The sequence below is a fragment of the Crocodylus siamensis genome, chromosome 1, assembly GCF_052110815.1.
Source record: "Crocodylus siamensis isolate JL-2025a chromosome 1, ASM5211081v1, whole genome shotgun sequence".
NCBI lineage: Eukaryota > Metazoa > Chordata > Crocodylia > Crocodylidae > Crocodylus > Crocodylus siamensis.
Genome location: NC_143395.1, coordinates 407,113,834 through 407,128,545, shown reverse-complemented (window position 1 = coordinate 407,128,545; position 14,712 = coordinate 407,113,834). Strand labels below are relative to the sequence as shown.

The following is a 14,712-nucleotide window of genomic DNA, read 5'->3' as shown; positions in this document are numbered from 1 at the left end:
TACACCAAAGTAAACTTAAGCCGGATCAAATGCATGTGTAGATGTACCCAAAGAGTCTCACAAATACAGGTGTTAGACTTGTTCAAATGCACATACAGCTGGCTACAAATGCAGAGGGCCAGTACATATTCATGTCTAATTCTGTACATGCAGAAGTTGATGATGGGATCTGAATTACGTATCCCCTAAGTAACTTGCCCAAGGACAAGCAGAATACCTGTCCAAAATTAAAATAAAACCTAGGTTTTCTCATTCTCATCATTATGCCAGCATCCTAAAACTATCCTTCTTCCCTAGGAAATTGGAATTATGGAGGCCAAACACACAGTATTTTGCAGCAATCCAATCCTCAGGATGACATTGTACTGCATACGAATAGCTCTGCAGTCCAAGACTGAAAAGATTCATCTGAATATATTAAAACACACTAGGAGCAGCTCTAATAAATGACATTTTAACAAAAGTTCTAGCACATAGCAAAGTCACTGACAAGCTATAGGGCAAATACCAAATTATAAAAAAAGAGAGAGACAGTGCTATGGTATGGATAAAATTGTTGCCCCCAACCATTACAAATTAGTATTTAATGAGATAATTAAATCTGCAGGTACCAAGTTCTAAACATTGGCCAAGCTATCTGATAAGACAGATGCAAGTGTATAAAATCATCTCTCTAAGTAACACATCTGCATGTTACTGCTTACATATATTAAAAATAACCTTGTAAAAACAGGAGTTATGATTGCCCCACAAAAAAGATGGAACACATATACTCCCGGGTGCATAAAGGGTTGAGAGTGTAGCGAAAAAAGTTATAAGATGCAGCAAATACTGTATAGTTTAAAACAAAAAAAACCCCTTACTTCCTGATGGAGGACTTGTTTTAAAGCAAGTATCAAGCAAATGGGCTTGATCATGGATTTGTATCAAGCAAATGGGCTCTGATACAAATCTTCCCACAGATTCAAGCTGTGTCTGATCAGACAAATACATGCCATATGAGATAAAACTAGTAAGGAGCAGACAGTCAAAACTGTGTGTTTTGAACCCCTTTAATGAAATATTATGGTTGATCTTATCTAATAACTCTTACAGAGTAAGTGTAATCACTAAAATAGAACCAGAATTAGGGCTTGAAATTAGACTCAGACACACAAATAAAATTGTACTCAGTTGCAAAAAAGACTGAGTTTTCATACAGGCTTTTAAGTTTTGGAACCAAGCTACTAACGTGAAATGCATTAATGGTTTGTCATCTGTTCAAGGCAGAAGATTTTTAAATAAGGGTTTTACTCCTGCAACTTTTAACAAGCAGGCACTTAGGCTAAGGAAAAAGAAGTAATTACAATGTGTGTAATAGCTGAGTACAAGGATGTAGGCATTCCAGAAGCAAGTGGGAAAAGGAGCATTCATTTTACATATTCTAATTGGTCTGCTTTGTGAAATGTTCTTTAAACATCAGAAGTGCTTGGAACTACAGGAACCAAATGAAATTTCACAGCAAGTATCTTTGGAGACCCTCACCAAGCAAATGTCACTACCTCACTTAGCTGGACAGAAACTTTTGCACAAGTAGCACCATTGTACAATGATCAGCTTCCTGCACTCACTGCAAGTGATCGCAGTTCAACATACTGGAAGACTCTGCTCCATGTACCCTATGCACTGATAGTCATTTCATGCTATGATACAGGGACAATCAGGCCTTGAACTACCAGGCTCATATGCAAGACTGACAGCAGTGAGTTCCTTTTCTTCACTACAATTTTCAGTCTGAATAAAGGTTGAAACACTACTGACTGTAAGTAAGGGGCAGCAGTGACCAAGCTAATGAAAACAAAGGTTAAAACAAAAGGTGAACTTGTGTCTCTTAATGAGGATGCAGAGCAGAATGCAAGCCTGTAGCTCCAGGCAATATTTTTATTGCCTTAGTTAAACAGCAATTCATTTTTTTTAATCAGATGGAAACATCCATCTGATAGAAAACCAGCTGGATAGAAAATAGTAGAGGTGGATAGAAAACTGGATGGAGCATCCGGCTCAGAGGGCTTGATGTTTAGTTGGCAGCTGGTATCAAGTGGAGTGCCCCAGGCAGGGCTGTCCAGGGGGGGCGTGAATCAGGGTGACCACCCTGGGCCCCACACTTTGGGAGGAGCTGCAGACACTGCAACACTGCCTTCCAGGCCCTGCCACGGCTGCCGTGCACTGCTGACTGTGCACTCCTGCTGCCTGCCCCCCCCGACTCCTGCCACTCGCCACCCCCCCACTCCACGCTCCTGCTGCTCACCACCCCTCACCCTGCTCTGCGCTCCAGCCCCTGGCCAACCCCCAGCCCCACACGGGCTGATATGCCCTGGGCCCTGCACACCCCAAGGGACAGCTCTGCAAATAGGCTCCCTGTTCCTGGAGAGGGGCAACCCTTAAGCCATGACATTTCCTACAGACTATCTTAGGAAGCTCTGAAGGGCTTACGGATCCCGTTCTTAGGTGCCCATCTCTCTTTATGTAGGCACCTAACTCAGGTGGGTGGGTTTCATCACACAGCTAAGTGACCCAAAGTTATGCTGAGCTCAAGTCCCCTTTCCTAGCTCTAAGCAACCTGCCCCGGGTCACATACAGGGATTGTGATGGAGCAGGAAGCTGACTGCTTCCCCGGGCTGTGATTAGTGTTCTAACCAAAGAGTAATCCTTCCTCTCCAATTTCCAAAATCTAACACCTTTTATCCTAGGAGTAAAACTGTGCTACAAGATATGAGTATTTTAAAGGCTAAAATCTTTCATTCTTTTAACTACATTTCCTTTGAGAACAGCCTAGGCAACCTAACCTAGTCCCCCCCGCCCCCCCCCCCCGGACTCTGGATGTTTCATTAGAACCAAAGATTTATGCTATGTGGGCAATTTTAACACAAATCACCACTGTGTGGTTTGGGGGTTGTTGTTTTTTTTTGGAGGGGAGTTGTTGGGAGGTCATTGACTTATTTAAAATGATTTAAGAGAGGAAGGGCAGAGAAGTCAGAAGCTCATTTGTATATTTATGTAAAGCATATGTTTAAGTGCTTGCAAGCAAGGATACTTTCTTGCATAAGGATGCTTCCTTGCATCCCAATCAATTCTCTGGGAGACCTTCATTCATTTCTTAAAGTGCTGCGCTTTAAACACTGGGAGACGCTGTGGAAGCTGACAAATAGCACCACTCGCAAGGAGGGCTTCAGGATATACTTAGGCAACTAGTAAGGCTGCCAGAAAAGGGGGATCCATTATTTCAAAACTGTCACAAATTCAGTGCGAATGTGCCAAAATAGGGAAAGAAATGGTCAGTGGACGCCTCACAAAAGATAGGAATAGGAATGTCCTACCCTGACCTTTATTAAGCAACACTCACACAGCAATACTCCAGGTGTGGGAGACTCAGGTTCAATTCTCCCATCTGCCCGAGAGATCTGAACCCACATCGGCCACCTCCCAGGATAGTGGCCGAACCAGCAAGCTATCAGGTAAGTCGAGGGTGGGGGTGCTCTCAGACTTGCCTGTTGACTCTTCTGCCTTATGTGTAAATAATTAAATTGTCACAGGAACTCAATCCCAGATCTTTCCATCTCCCAAGAGAGTCCTCTAATCACCACCCTAGGGTCTTATTCACACATTCTGGCTTAAATGAATATTAAAATATCCTATACAAAGCAGAACATCTGCAGCAGGAGACAAGAGAGACCGCTCCAACTGCCCTCCAGCCCAGCCACTCGCAGCAGAGATGGGAAACGTGGGATCCCTTTCCTGTGCCAATGGATATCCAATTTATATCCAATTTATTACAGAATAATACTGACAGGAGAATCTGAGAGCCCCCAAGTCCAGGCTGAATGGGATGTTTCATGTCTAGAGAAGCATAGGTTTTTTTACATTTCTGTTTTGGCAAAAGAAAATGAGAATGTTTAAATTCAGTTCAGCAAAAAGCAAATTTTGTATCGATTTTGCAGTTCAGCAGGTAAATTGAAAAAACATGTAGCCTGGCTCACAGCTTACTCCTATGAACAAAAATTTGATTTACAGCAAGTTCAGTTAGACTCTCCTGCCTCCAGAGGACATTCATAAGACTCGGAACAAAGACAAAAACCCAAAATACTGGCACTCCACGGTAAAAAGTGTCCGGTCTCCTTTGTGACATAAAGGCTGAGGAAAGGAAGAAATCAACTCTGCTGAGGTGAAATCCTGCCTGTGACTAAATTCCCAGCGCCTCTATCCCAAGGAGAGTATAAATGAACCAGTACAAAAGCACAGGAAAGAAGGCAGCTAGCAATTCAAAAGCAGCAGCAATGAAAGCTGAAGTCAAGGACACATCTTGTTAGTTCCATGATTTGTGGATTAGAGGTGAGTGAGATCAGGATATAATATAACAATGCAAGAGACAAGGATTTGTTATGGTCGTCTCTTTTATTAGACCTTCTGTTGCCTCTTCTGGACCATCACGGCTACAACATCACTCTAACACTACTATAATATAACAGTAAAGAGTCCATTTACTTAAAAACTAGCCTCTAGGCTCCCAAGGAAGGAAAGAAATGATCCTGCCTAGTATCTGAATTGAGGGGCAGACTGCAGATCCCTGCTATATACAGCCACGATATATAAAAGGAAGATATGGGACCGGATATTGAGGATGAAAAAAATTACAGTATGACAAATACCGTGTCCAGTAAGAAACAAATCATAGCTCAATACTTGTGTGAGATATTTGTCTATACGGTTACCTTTTGAGAGATTTTTTTTTGGGGGGGAGAGGGGGGGCAGGAGAGGGGGAGGTTCATAGAAAGCAGTGTCCTAGGGAGAATTTATTCCATAATAGGGAAACTGCCTGTGCTAATATTGTTTGATTTTTTAAAAATGTAACTGCTATTGAAAGTAAAAAAGGCTTACATTTTTCATCGTGGGTACCTAAAGTTAGATGCTTAAATACATATTTAGCTTTGATTTCCAAAGGTGCTGGCTACCTCTGGCTTGCCTTAGGTCAATACAATCTGTTGGTGCTAAGCAATTCAGAAAAGTAGCCCACCCACAAATCCCAACCTAGGCACCCAGATTTTGATTTTTTGCATCAGTAATCTTTTCAATTGTTTTGTTGTATCTTTAGGAGAAACTGTTCAGCCGTGATATACTGGGATGCAGCCATACCCTCCATCTCCATTCACTTGTGCCAGCCTGACAGTGAACCCTCAGAAAAGAAGGAGATTAAGATGGAGCAGAGAGTCAAATGCTTTCGCAAGGTCTACATGAAAGAAGAATAGTGTTCAGGTACTTCAAGTGAGAACATACTGGAAGTTAATTCACTTTCACCTTCTTAAAGCAGACAGTGTTGTTCCAGAAGCATTTCAGAGTAGCAAAGTTAGCTAATTGCATCTTCAGCTGGGACTCTCGTGTTAAATCATTCATAGAAAATACCTTGTGGTAAGGTTTAGTTTCATTTGCTGTGATGCTGCTCAAACACTACATGATACATTCATCCTGAATTTTTTTTTACTAGTTAATTTTTACATTAGAATTTTCGTTTCTTAAGAGCTCTTCATTTCTAGCTGCCTGTAGATCTCATTTTGCTTTTGGACCACTTGTGTAAAAAATGTGACTGCATTGTTCTTAGTGTGTGTGTTATTTCAACGTGTTCTTCTACGCAAATTTTGGGCTTACAAGACATGCTGAACTGACCTGTGGAAGCTAAAAAGTATCTATATATTCATACTAGACAATACAAACTTCTGTACAGTACGCCGTGTTTTTGGCATTGACGTGAGAGAGGGCAGTTTTCACACCATGTCCATTCAATCTTTATGCACTCTACTGACAGCAGCAACATTTCATTAGTTATGAAGATGTCAACCTGTATTCCCAAGAAGATAATTAAATGACCAATTTAGTTCATGTAGGCCACCTGGCAGTCTTTGGTCATTATTAACCAGAAAGAGCTTTTCGAACCACTCACAGTAGAGAAAGGATTCAAATCCTTCTACCAGCTCCAGATAACAGATTAGGGTGCTTAAATCTTAGTAACCCAAGTGCTGAGATAATGTTCAAGGGAAAATGTGACAGCCTAGCACCCGGGGGTGCTATTTTAGGAACGAAAGTATTAAAACTTTGGTTACGATGTTTAGACAAATCTCTCACATGCTTGACAGAGCTAAGAGGAAAACCACTAAGCTAAGATAAACATCACAAGCCACAGGTAATAGCATACTGAGAGGCATTAACAGGAGCAGGGAGGAGAGGCAGAAATGGGGAGAGGGAAGTTTGGGAGCCTGCTTGGAGGCTGCTGGAGCACCCCTACCTGCTGGCCAGAGCCAGTACAGGCTAGCTCCACCCTACCTCCAGCCGAACAGGATTGAAGAAGGGGCTTTAACTCAGCGTGCTCAGGACATTAGTTAGTTGGGCTGTACAAAACGGCTGTATTTTGATTTGGTTTCAGATTAAGCCGTTTCAGAGGACAGTGATTCATTTCAGTGTTTTGGATCACTGTCCTGTTTTCATAGATTTCATAGACATTAGTGCTGGAAGGGACCTCAGAAGATCATCGAGTCCAGCCCCCTGCCCCAGGGGCAGGAAGTCAGCTGGGGTCAAAGGATCCCAGCAAGATAAGCATTCAAATTTCTCTTCAAGGCGTTCAAAGTAGGTGCTTAAACCACCTCCGATGGCAGGCTGTTCTAGACCTTGGGGGCTCAGACAGTAAAGAAATTCTTCCTTATGTCCAGCCAGAAACGGTCTTGCAGGAGTTTGTGACTGTTCGACTTTGTCATCCCTTGGGGCGCTCTGGTGAACAGATGTTCCCCCAGATCCTGGTGGTCACCCCTGATAAACTTGTAGGTGGCCATCAGATCACCCCTGAGCCTGCGCTTTTCCAGGCTGAAGAGTCCCATGGCTCTCAGCCCGTAGCCTTAAGGTCTATTTTCTTGACCTCTGATCACGCGCGTGGCTCTTCTCTGGTGTCTCTCAAGCTTCTCCACATCCTTTTTGAATTCTGGAGCTCAAAACTGGATGCAGGGCCGGCTGACTTGAAGGTGTCCAGCCTCTCAAGGTATTCCTTCACGAGGTCAGCATTGATGAAGGGCGAGGAATCTCCCTCACCTGGGCCTCCCTGTCTCATAATGGGCAGAGGTGTCCCATGGATCTGATGAAAGACCGACATAAAGTACCCATTTAGTAGATTCACTTTTTCCTGGGCATCGGTTATCAGTTGTCCCATCTGGTTTAGCAGGGGTCCAATATTGCCCTTGCTTTTCCTCCAGCTCCCCACATATCTAAAAAAGGAGTTTTTATTATCCTTTATACTTGTAGCTAGTTGGAGTTCAGTCACAGCCTTGGCTTTCCTGGTTTGCTCCCTGCAGGACTGGACCAGAGCAGAATATTCCTCCTTGGAGGTGGATCCCATCCTCCACCCTTTGTAGATCTTTCTTTTTAGCCGCAGGATGTCCGCTAGTTCCCTGGAGAGCCAAGGAGGCTCCTGTGCCCTTTCGCTGCCTTTCCTCTGAGATGGAATAGACTTAGCTTGTGCATCGAGGATCGCTCCCTTGAGGAACAACCACTCTTCCTGAACTCCCCTCTCCTTGGGGTCATGGTCCCTTAGGGTCTCACCAACAAGCCTCCTGAGCTTGTCATAGTCAGCTTTCCTGAAGTTGAGGATTTCTGTATTGCTGACTGACTTGTCAGCTTTATGGTGGATGGTGAATGTGATCAGCTCATGGTCACTGTCACCCAGCTGCCCATCGATCATTAGGTCGCTGATTAGGTCGTCCCCGGTTGCCAGCACCAGGTCGAGCAGTGCTTTACCTCTCGTTGGCCCGTAGACTTCTTGTGTCTCATTTTGTTTTGGCAGAATCTCCTCTGAATCTGTTTTGAACGGGCTGCAAACTTCACACAGCCCTACCCAGCCAGGCAGGGCTTGGGGCCAGGGGCTGCAGGGCCCCAGTGGGTAGCAGGACAGGGCCATGGGTGGCTTGTCCAAGGGAGGGGTAGGGCTGTTGCTCTCTATGCAGGCGAGGAGATCCCCGTGCAGATCTCTGATCCCTGTTACACTGGGTCGTGGGGCAGGGAAGCAGTGCAGAGTAGCAAGCAAGCCTGCTGGGCCCTGCTGTGCAACTCGGTTCTGCAGGGAGCAGAGACCTGTGTCAGGGGTCTCCTCACTGCCACTGCCCACCTCATGCAGCCCCGCATCACCGGGGCAGTGACGGGTGGGCAGCAGTGGCAAGGAGACCCCTGGCACAGATCTCTGCTCCCTGCAGAGCCGAGTGGTATGGTAGGGCAGCAGAATACAGCTGTTTCCCTGCAAGACTAGCTCCTAAACTCCAAAATTTTCTGAAACATTTCCGATGCCTTGTTTCATTTTGAACATGTTTCTGAGCCTTCCGTTTTGTTTCGAATTTGGTGTTTCAGGTGCCGAAGCAGCCCAAAACACCTCTGAAACAAAATAGCTGCTGAAATTTCTCACAGCCCTATTAATTAGTGAGACACGAAAGAACAGGAGCACTGATGAGATGGGAGTCCAGGAAGGGTGGTCATTCCTAAAGAGAACAGTCTTAGAGGTGCAGTTGAAGATAATCCCATTGTGCAGGAAAGGGGGAAAGGGGCCAAGAAACCCTTCTGGCTGAAAAGGGAAATCCAGGAAAGCCTAGGGGCAAAAAAAGAGGCACATAGGTTGTGGAAGCAGGGGGTAGCTACTAAGGCGGAGTACACCTACTTGGCCCACACTTGCAGGGTGGCAGTCAGAAAGGCCAAAGCACAAATGGAACTTAGTCTGGCAGCAAAAATTAAAGACAACAAAAAGCCATTCAGGTATAAAGGGAGTAAAAAGCAGGTGCAGGGTAGCATAGGACCCCTACAGGATAAACTAGGGCAATTAGTGACAGATGGGTGGACAAGGCTGAGTTCTTCAATGAGCTTTTTGCTTCTGTATTCCTGAACGTGGATCAGGACAAATCTCCCAATTGGATCATGGGTAGGCACAAAAGGGACACCAGCCCACCAACTGTTAGCGCAGATTTAGTGAAGGGACTCTTGGAAGGACTGGATATGTTTATGTCAGCAGGCCCGGATGATCTTCATCCACGGGTGCTGAAGGAATTGGCCAGTGTCATAGCAGAGCCAGTGGCATGGCAGTTTGAGCACTCTTGGTGCTCAGGTCATGTCCCAGAGAACTGGAAAAGGGCCAGTGTGGTCCCTATTTTCAAGAAGGGGAGGAAGGAAGATCCAGGTAACTATAGACCAGTTAGTCTCACCTCCATCCTCAGGAAAACCTTTGAAAGAATTATTAAGGATCACATTTGTGGGAGTTCATCAGAAAAAACAATGCTGAAGGGTAACCAGCATGGATTTATAGCAGGTAGATCCTGCCTGACTAACCTTGTTTCTTTTAATGACCAGGTCACAGAATGTTTAGATGCAGGAATCATGGTAGATGTCATCTACTTGGATTTTAAGAAAGCTCTTGATATGGTATCTCATCCTATTCTCACAGATAAAATGAGAGGCTGTGACATAGATGATTACAGTCAGGTGGGTGGCAAATTGGCTTAGGGGTCACACCCAGAGAGTGGTGGTGGATGGGTTGATATTGACCTGGAAAGATGTGGGCAGTGGAGTCCCACAGGGCTCGGTCCAGTGGTGATGTGTAGGGGGTACACAGCAGTGAACATGCACCCCCTGAGAGCGCTGATGCACCCCCTGTCAGGCCGCACTCCCTGTTTAGGCGATGGGTAGGTGGGCAGGCAGGAACACCAGAAGTGGTTTCAGGACTGCCAGAAGCAGCGTGGCTGCTCTTTTTGATGAATGAGATTGGCCCCAGTCAGTACGATTGGCTGCCAGGGGACACCCTCTTCCTCCCACCCCAGTCAGAGCAATCAGCTGCCAGGGGACCCACTCCTCCCCCACACTCCCTGACTCAAGGGGCACCAGGTGCCCATGGCTTGGTCCTTGGATCTCAGAGTCATTGTTGACACCAAGATGAACATGAGTCATCAATGTGATGAAGCGATCAGTAAAGCTAACTGCACTTTATCATATATTAGCAGGTGCATGACAAACAGGTCCAGGGAAGCAATACTTCCCCTCTATGCAACATTGGTCAGGCCACAGCTGGAGTACTGTGTCCAGTTTTGGGTGCCATACTTCAAGAGGGATCTGGACAAGAGGGTTCAGACGAGGGCCACTCATATGGTCAGAGGCCTATACGCAAAGCCCTACAAAGAAAGATTGAGGGCCCTGGATATCTTCAGCTTCTGCAAAAGAAGGCTGAGAGGTGATCTTGTGGCTGCCTACAAATTCATTGGGGTAGGGAGGAAGAGGGGCAGCAAGGAACAGGAGATGCTCTGTTTACCAGGGCACCCCTTAGAGTAACTAGGAACAAGGCCACAAACTGATGGAAAGCAATTTAGGTTACACATCAGGAAGAACTTCTTTATGGTGAGGGTTGCTAGAATCTGGAATGGTGTAGCAGGACACTGAGGAGCCTGCTACTTGTGGAGTGATAATTAAGGATTCATAGATTCCATAGATTTCATAGACATCAGGGCTGGAAGGGACCTCGAGAGATCATCGAGTCCAGCCCCCTGCCCAAAGGGCAGGAAGTCACCTGGGGTCATAGGATCCCAGTAAGATAAGCATCCAATTTACTCTTGAAGGTGTTCAATGTAGGTGCTTGAACCACCTCCGCTGGCAGACTGTTCCAGACCTTGGGGGCTCGGACAGTAAAGAAATTCTTCCTTATGTCCAGCCTGAAGCGGTCTTGCAGGAGTTTGTGACCGTTCAACCTTGTCATCCCTTGGGGCGCTCTGGTGAACAAACGTTCCCCCAGATCCTGGTAGTCACCCCTGATAAACTTATAGGTGGCCATCAGATCACCCCTGAGCCTTCGCTTTTCCAGGCTAAAGAGTCCCATGTCTCTCAGCCTATCATCGTAAGATCTGTTTTCCTGACCTCTGATCATGCGCGTGGCTCTTCTCTGGCGTCTCTCAAGCTTCTCCACATCCTTTTTGAATTGTGGAGCCCAAAACTGGATGCAGTACTCCAGCTGCGGCCTCCAGCCAAGGAATCCAGCTGCAGGATGCCAGGGTAACCAGTGGGAGTCAGCTGAACGGGAGGGGCAGGGTCTGGCTCCCAAATAACCCCAGGCTGAGGCCAGGCAGGCAGTCTCCCGCCAGCAGCCAAGAGAGAAGGAGCTCTGCCAGAGCAAACAGCGAGGAGAAGCCTGACTGCAAGAGCCGCTCCTGATTGCTGGTATGGGGTGGAGAATTCCCTGGTAGGAACCAAATGTGGTTTTATCTGAATGGCTTAGATTTTATGTTATAGCCCAGGGACTTGTGGGTATTTTTTTGTGTTCACTATTTAGACCGGAGGACCAGATGAAGCTATTAGGGGTTGGAGGAGGCCTCATAAGGGCTCCATGGTAGCATGGGGACCCCGGTGCCAGAGAGAGTGCAGCATTCGGGGGTGCACTGACCCCATTTCCGAAAAGAGGAGCAAAGAATCGGAGGCCAGGCAAGGCTGAGGCTACCTGAGCCTGGCAGGGGGTTCGAGACCCCAAGAGGGAGATTTGGGGCCAGATACAGCTACAGCCACCTGAGCCCCAGGACAGCGTGAGAAGCCCCAGATAGGGGGAAGCCCCAGAGCAAAGGGGGCAGCAACTGACGAGTGCCGGAGGGCCACAGTTGCGAGAGACAAGCCAGAACGCCTGTGTGGCGCAAGTTACGAGAGACAAGCCAGAGCACTGGTGAGGCGCGGGTTGTGAGACAAGCCAGGGCGCCAGTGGGGTGCAGGTTGAGAGAGTGGAACAGACCCGAACAACATCAGGTACATCCGCAAGGCTTGGGCTGCGGTGTAAGGGGAGGAAAGGAGCCTCAGGTAGTGCCTCAGGCATCGGGGCAGAAAATGGGCAGCCTCCCACTTAATTAACATCCTCTAATTAAGCAAGTAACAACAAGGCATGGCAGGAGAGAAGGTGGGCAGTTGGCCCATAACAAGTGTTGCAGGGTCACTAGTGGACAGACCGTGAAGAGCCACATGTGTCACAAATGGGCTTCCAAGGGAGGTGGTGCTCTCCCCTACCCCGGGGGTCCTTAAGAGGAGGCTAGACAGGCACCTGGCTGGGGTCATCTGACCCCAGCACTCTTTCCTCCCCAGAGCTGGGGGTCAGACCCAATGATCTGCTGAGGTCCCTTCCAACCCAAACATCTATGAATCTATGAATTATGGCACTTTATATAATGTGCCACATGTTAGAGCAGGGCTCTAATGTCTGGCTGTGCCCAAAAGTAACCTCTGAAATGTTTCCAAGTGAAAAGCACTTGGAAACATTTCAAAAACTAGTATTTTCAACCAGGGGGTAGACATACATGCTCTGGAGCATTCTTGGCTGGAACATTTCAAAACAGCGTACCCTTCTCTAGCACCAGCCAGGAGGTATTCAAAGAAGCTACAGCAATCTGCAGATCCATTCCCCACTCCCCCAGGTAAACAGGGGATCCTTGCTACCATGATCCCAATTCTCCAGTCCCAGTCCCAAATCCCTCAAATCTCTCCTCTTCTCCTTAGAGGGGAGGGGGTTGGGACTGAAGGGCCCAGCTCTGACAGCTCTGGGGCTGTGCAGAAGGAACAAAAAGGGAAACACTCCCAAAGAACACCTCATTTAAAGAGTTAGCATTTTAGAGCACTTTGGCAGCTTTTGAAACACTTCAAAGAGCGTGTATGCTTGTAGACTAGTGATTACCAACCAGTCGGTCTCGACTGACTGGTCAATCACGAAGCCTCTGACAGTCGATTTCAGTCTGTCAGATGCTCCACAATCAGGAGTGGCAGGACACACATGGCTGGGTTGAGCCATGGTCCCCGCCGCACAGACTGAGCTGGGTGTGTGGGGTCAGAGCCCAGGCAGCTTGTCCAGAAGTCAGGGGGACTGGGGGGTGTGGTAGATCCTGAGGTGCCAAAAAGTGATCTTCACCACTGTTGTCGACCATTCAAAACAGTTCAGTTGTTACTTCTGTCCACACTCTAATGAAGTGTGAACTCAAAGTTTCATTAGGAAAGATAAACAGAAGAGGGGGAGTAGTAGTAGTGTATTTCCCATTTTATAGGTGCGGACCTCAAGCACGGAGAGATTAAGTACTGTAACCAAAGTGACAGCAGATGTGTAGGGCAGAGTCAGAATCCGCTCTAAGTTACAGTACATTACCTAACCAAAAGGCCATCCTGCCTACTGTAAAAGATTGCTTTCACCTCCTGAGCTCTCTATTCAATATGATTCATTACGATCACTTCCAACTATTTATCTATTATTTGTGAGATAACATTAAACTATTCTTCTAGCATAGTACCTCATGGTTTCTCTGCAGACTTTCATGACATGTAGTAGAAGATTTTGTCTTCTCCCATTTCTCTGCTACTTGGTTTGCTTCTTCTATTTTTTGCTCGTAGCTTTTCTGGGAGTTTAGCAAAGTCACTTCATAAAACTCTTGAATATCTGTTAGTAAAAAGAAACAAGTAAGAGACTTCATTTGATATGCTGGATTTTGCAGTCCCTGATATTTATCTCTAACTAGTACATATTTATGCACTTTGGAGTCTACATTATAACGATAAGCACATATTATTATTTCTAGCAGAAGGCACGAATATGTAAACTAGTTTTCTGAAATGTCACGTAGGTTTCTGAGAAAATTTCCTGCTTTAAAGGATTTTGTTGGCTGTTTGAAGGAAACACATGAATAATAATTATAAGGAAAGACTGAAAAAATGCTCTGCGTGAAATTATACACAAATCCCAACCATTTATATAGAGCAAGATCTTGTACAAGAAAAAGAACAATTCAAATTATCTTGGAAAGAAAACTAGAAAACAGCTAAATATTAGGCATCTCAAAAGATGTTCAGCCCTAACACCTGCTTGAGGCCTTGCTGCTACTGAATGAGAAATCTGTTAAGAAAGCTCAAAGGCCACTCTGGCTGGGCCAGTCACAAACTACCTCTAGTTAGTTAAATTAACCCTTTCAAAAGTTTATCTCCCTGTTCCTATGGCATGACATCCATCCATCTGAGATGGGAGACTGGGTTGGATTTTCAATGATGGAACAGCCCAGAGAGAGGGGAAACCACCCACTGCAGAACATAAGTGAAACCCCCTCCTCTGGCAAGAGGCTTCTACCTCTCATTGGCCAGCCAAAGGGAGATGCGGACAGATCGACTCCTTATTTCTGATACCTGCAAGTCAGACTAACCTTCATCTAACATATCACACAACATCTTGGCCCTAGCATAAAATGATGAAAAAAAAGTGTCTCATACGTTGTTCTTTTAAAAATAATAAAACAGCCATCAAGTGTGAGCACTAGTTTGGCAGGGATATTGCCACGTTAATAAAACACACTTACTGAATGACCTGAGCAGAGGGATTCACAGGAATCTATATATTATACAAAGCTAAGAATTTTGAACTTTTACTATTAAATTTAACAACTATAGAGCAATAGCTACAATGGGAATCTGGAGGTTTTTTTATTCCACCACATGAATTTGCATAGCAAAGTTAGAAATATTCATTATATGTGGTTCTTTGCCAGACTAATTTATATTGTAACTCCAGGTAAGGCACATAAAATAATATGTAACAAATTCTAGGTAATTTACCAGCTGGAATCAGCTAGTATTTGGCCTGTGGCTGTTGCATGTGCTGCTATAGGTGTCAGA

General features: G+C 45.8%; 1 protein-coding gene across 11 annotated transcripts in view; it reads right to left on the bottom strand.

Annotated features, from left to right (window-relative positions):
* Positions 1 to 14,712, bottom strand: part of DLG2 (discs large MAGUK scaffold protein 2) — a 1,617,582-nt gene that overhangs the window by 1,402,549 nt on the left and 200,321 nt on the right. For all 11 annotated transcript variants that reach the window (XM_090030660.1, XM_090030651.1, XM_090030653.1 and 8 more), the window contains one exon: positions 13,344 to 13,489. In XM_090030660.1, the coding sequence (XP_089886786.1) occupies positions 13,344 to 13,489 (146 nt within the window). The remainder of the gene's footprint in view (positions 1 to 13,343; positions 13,490 to 14,712) is intronic.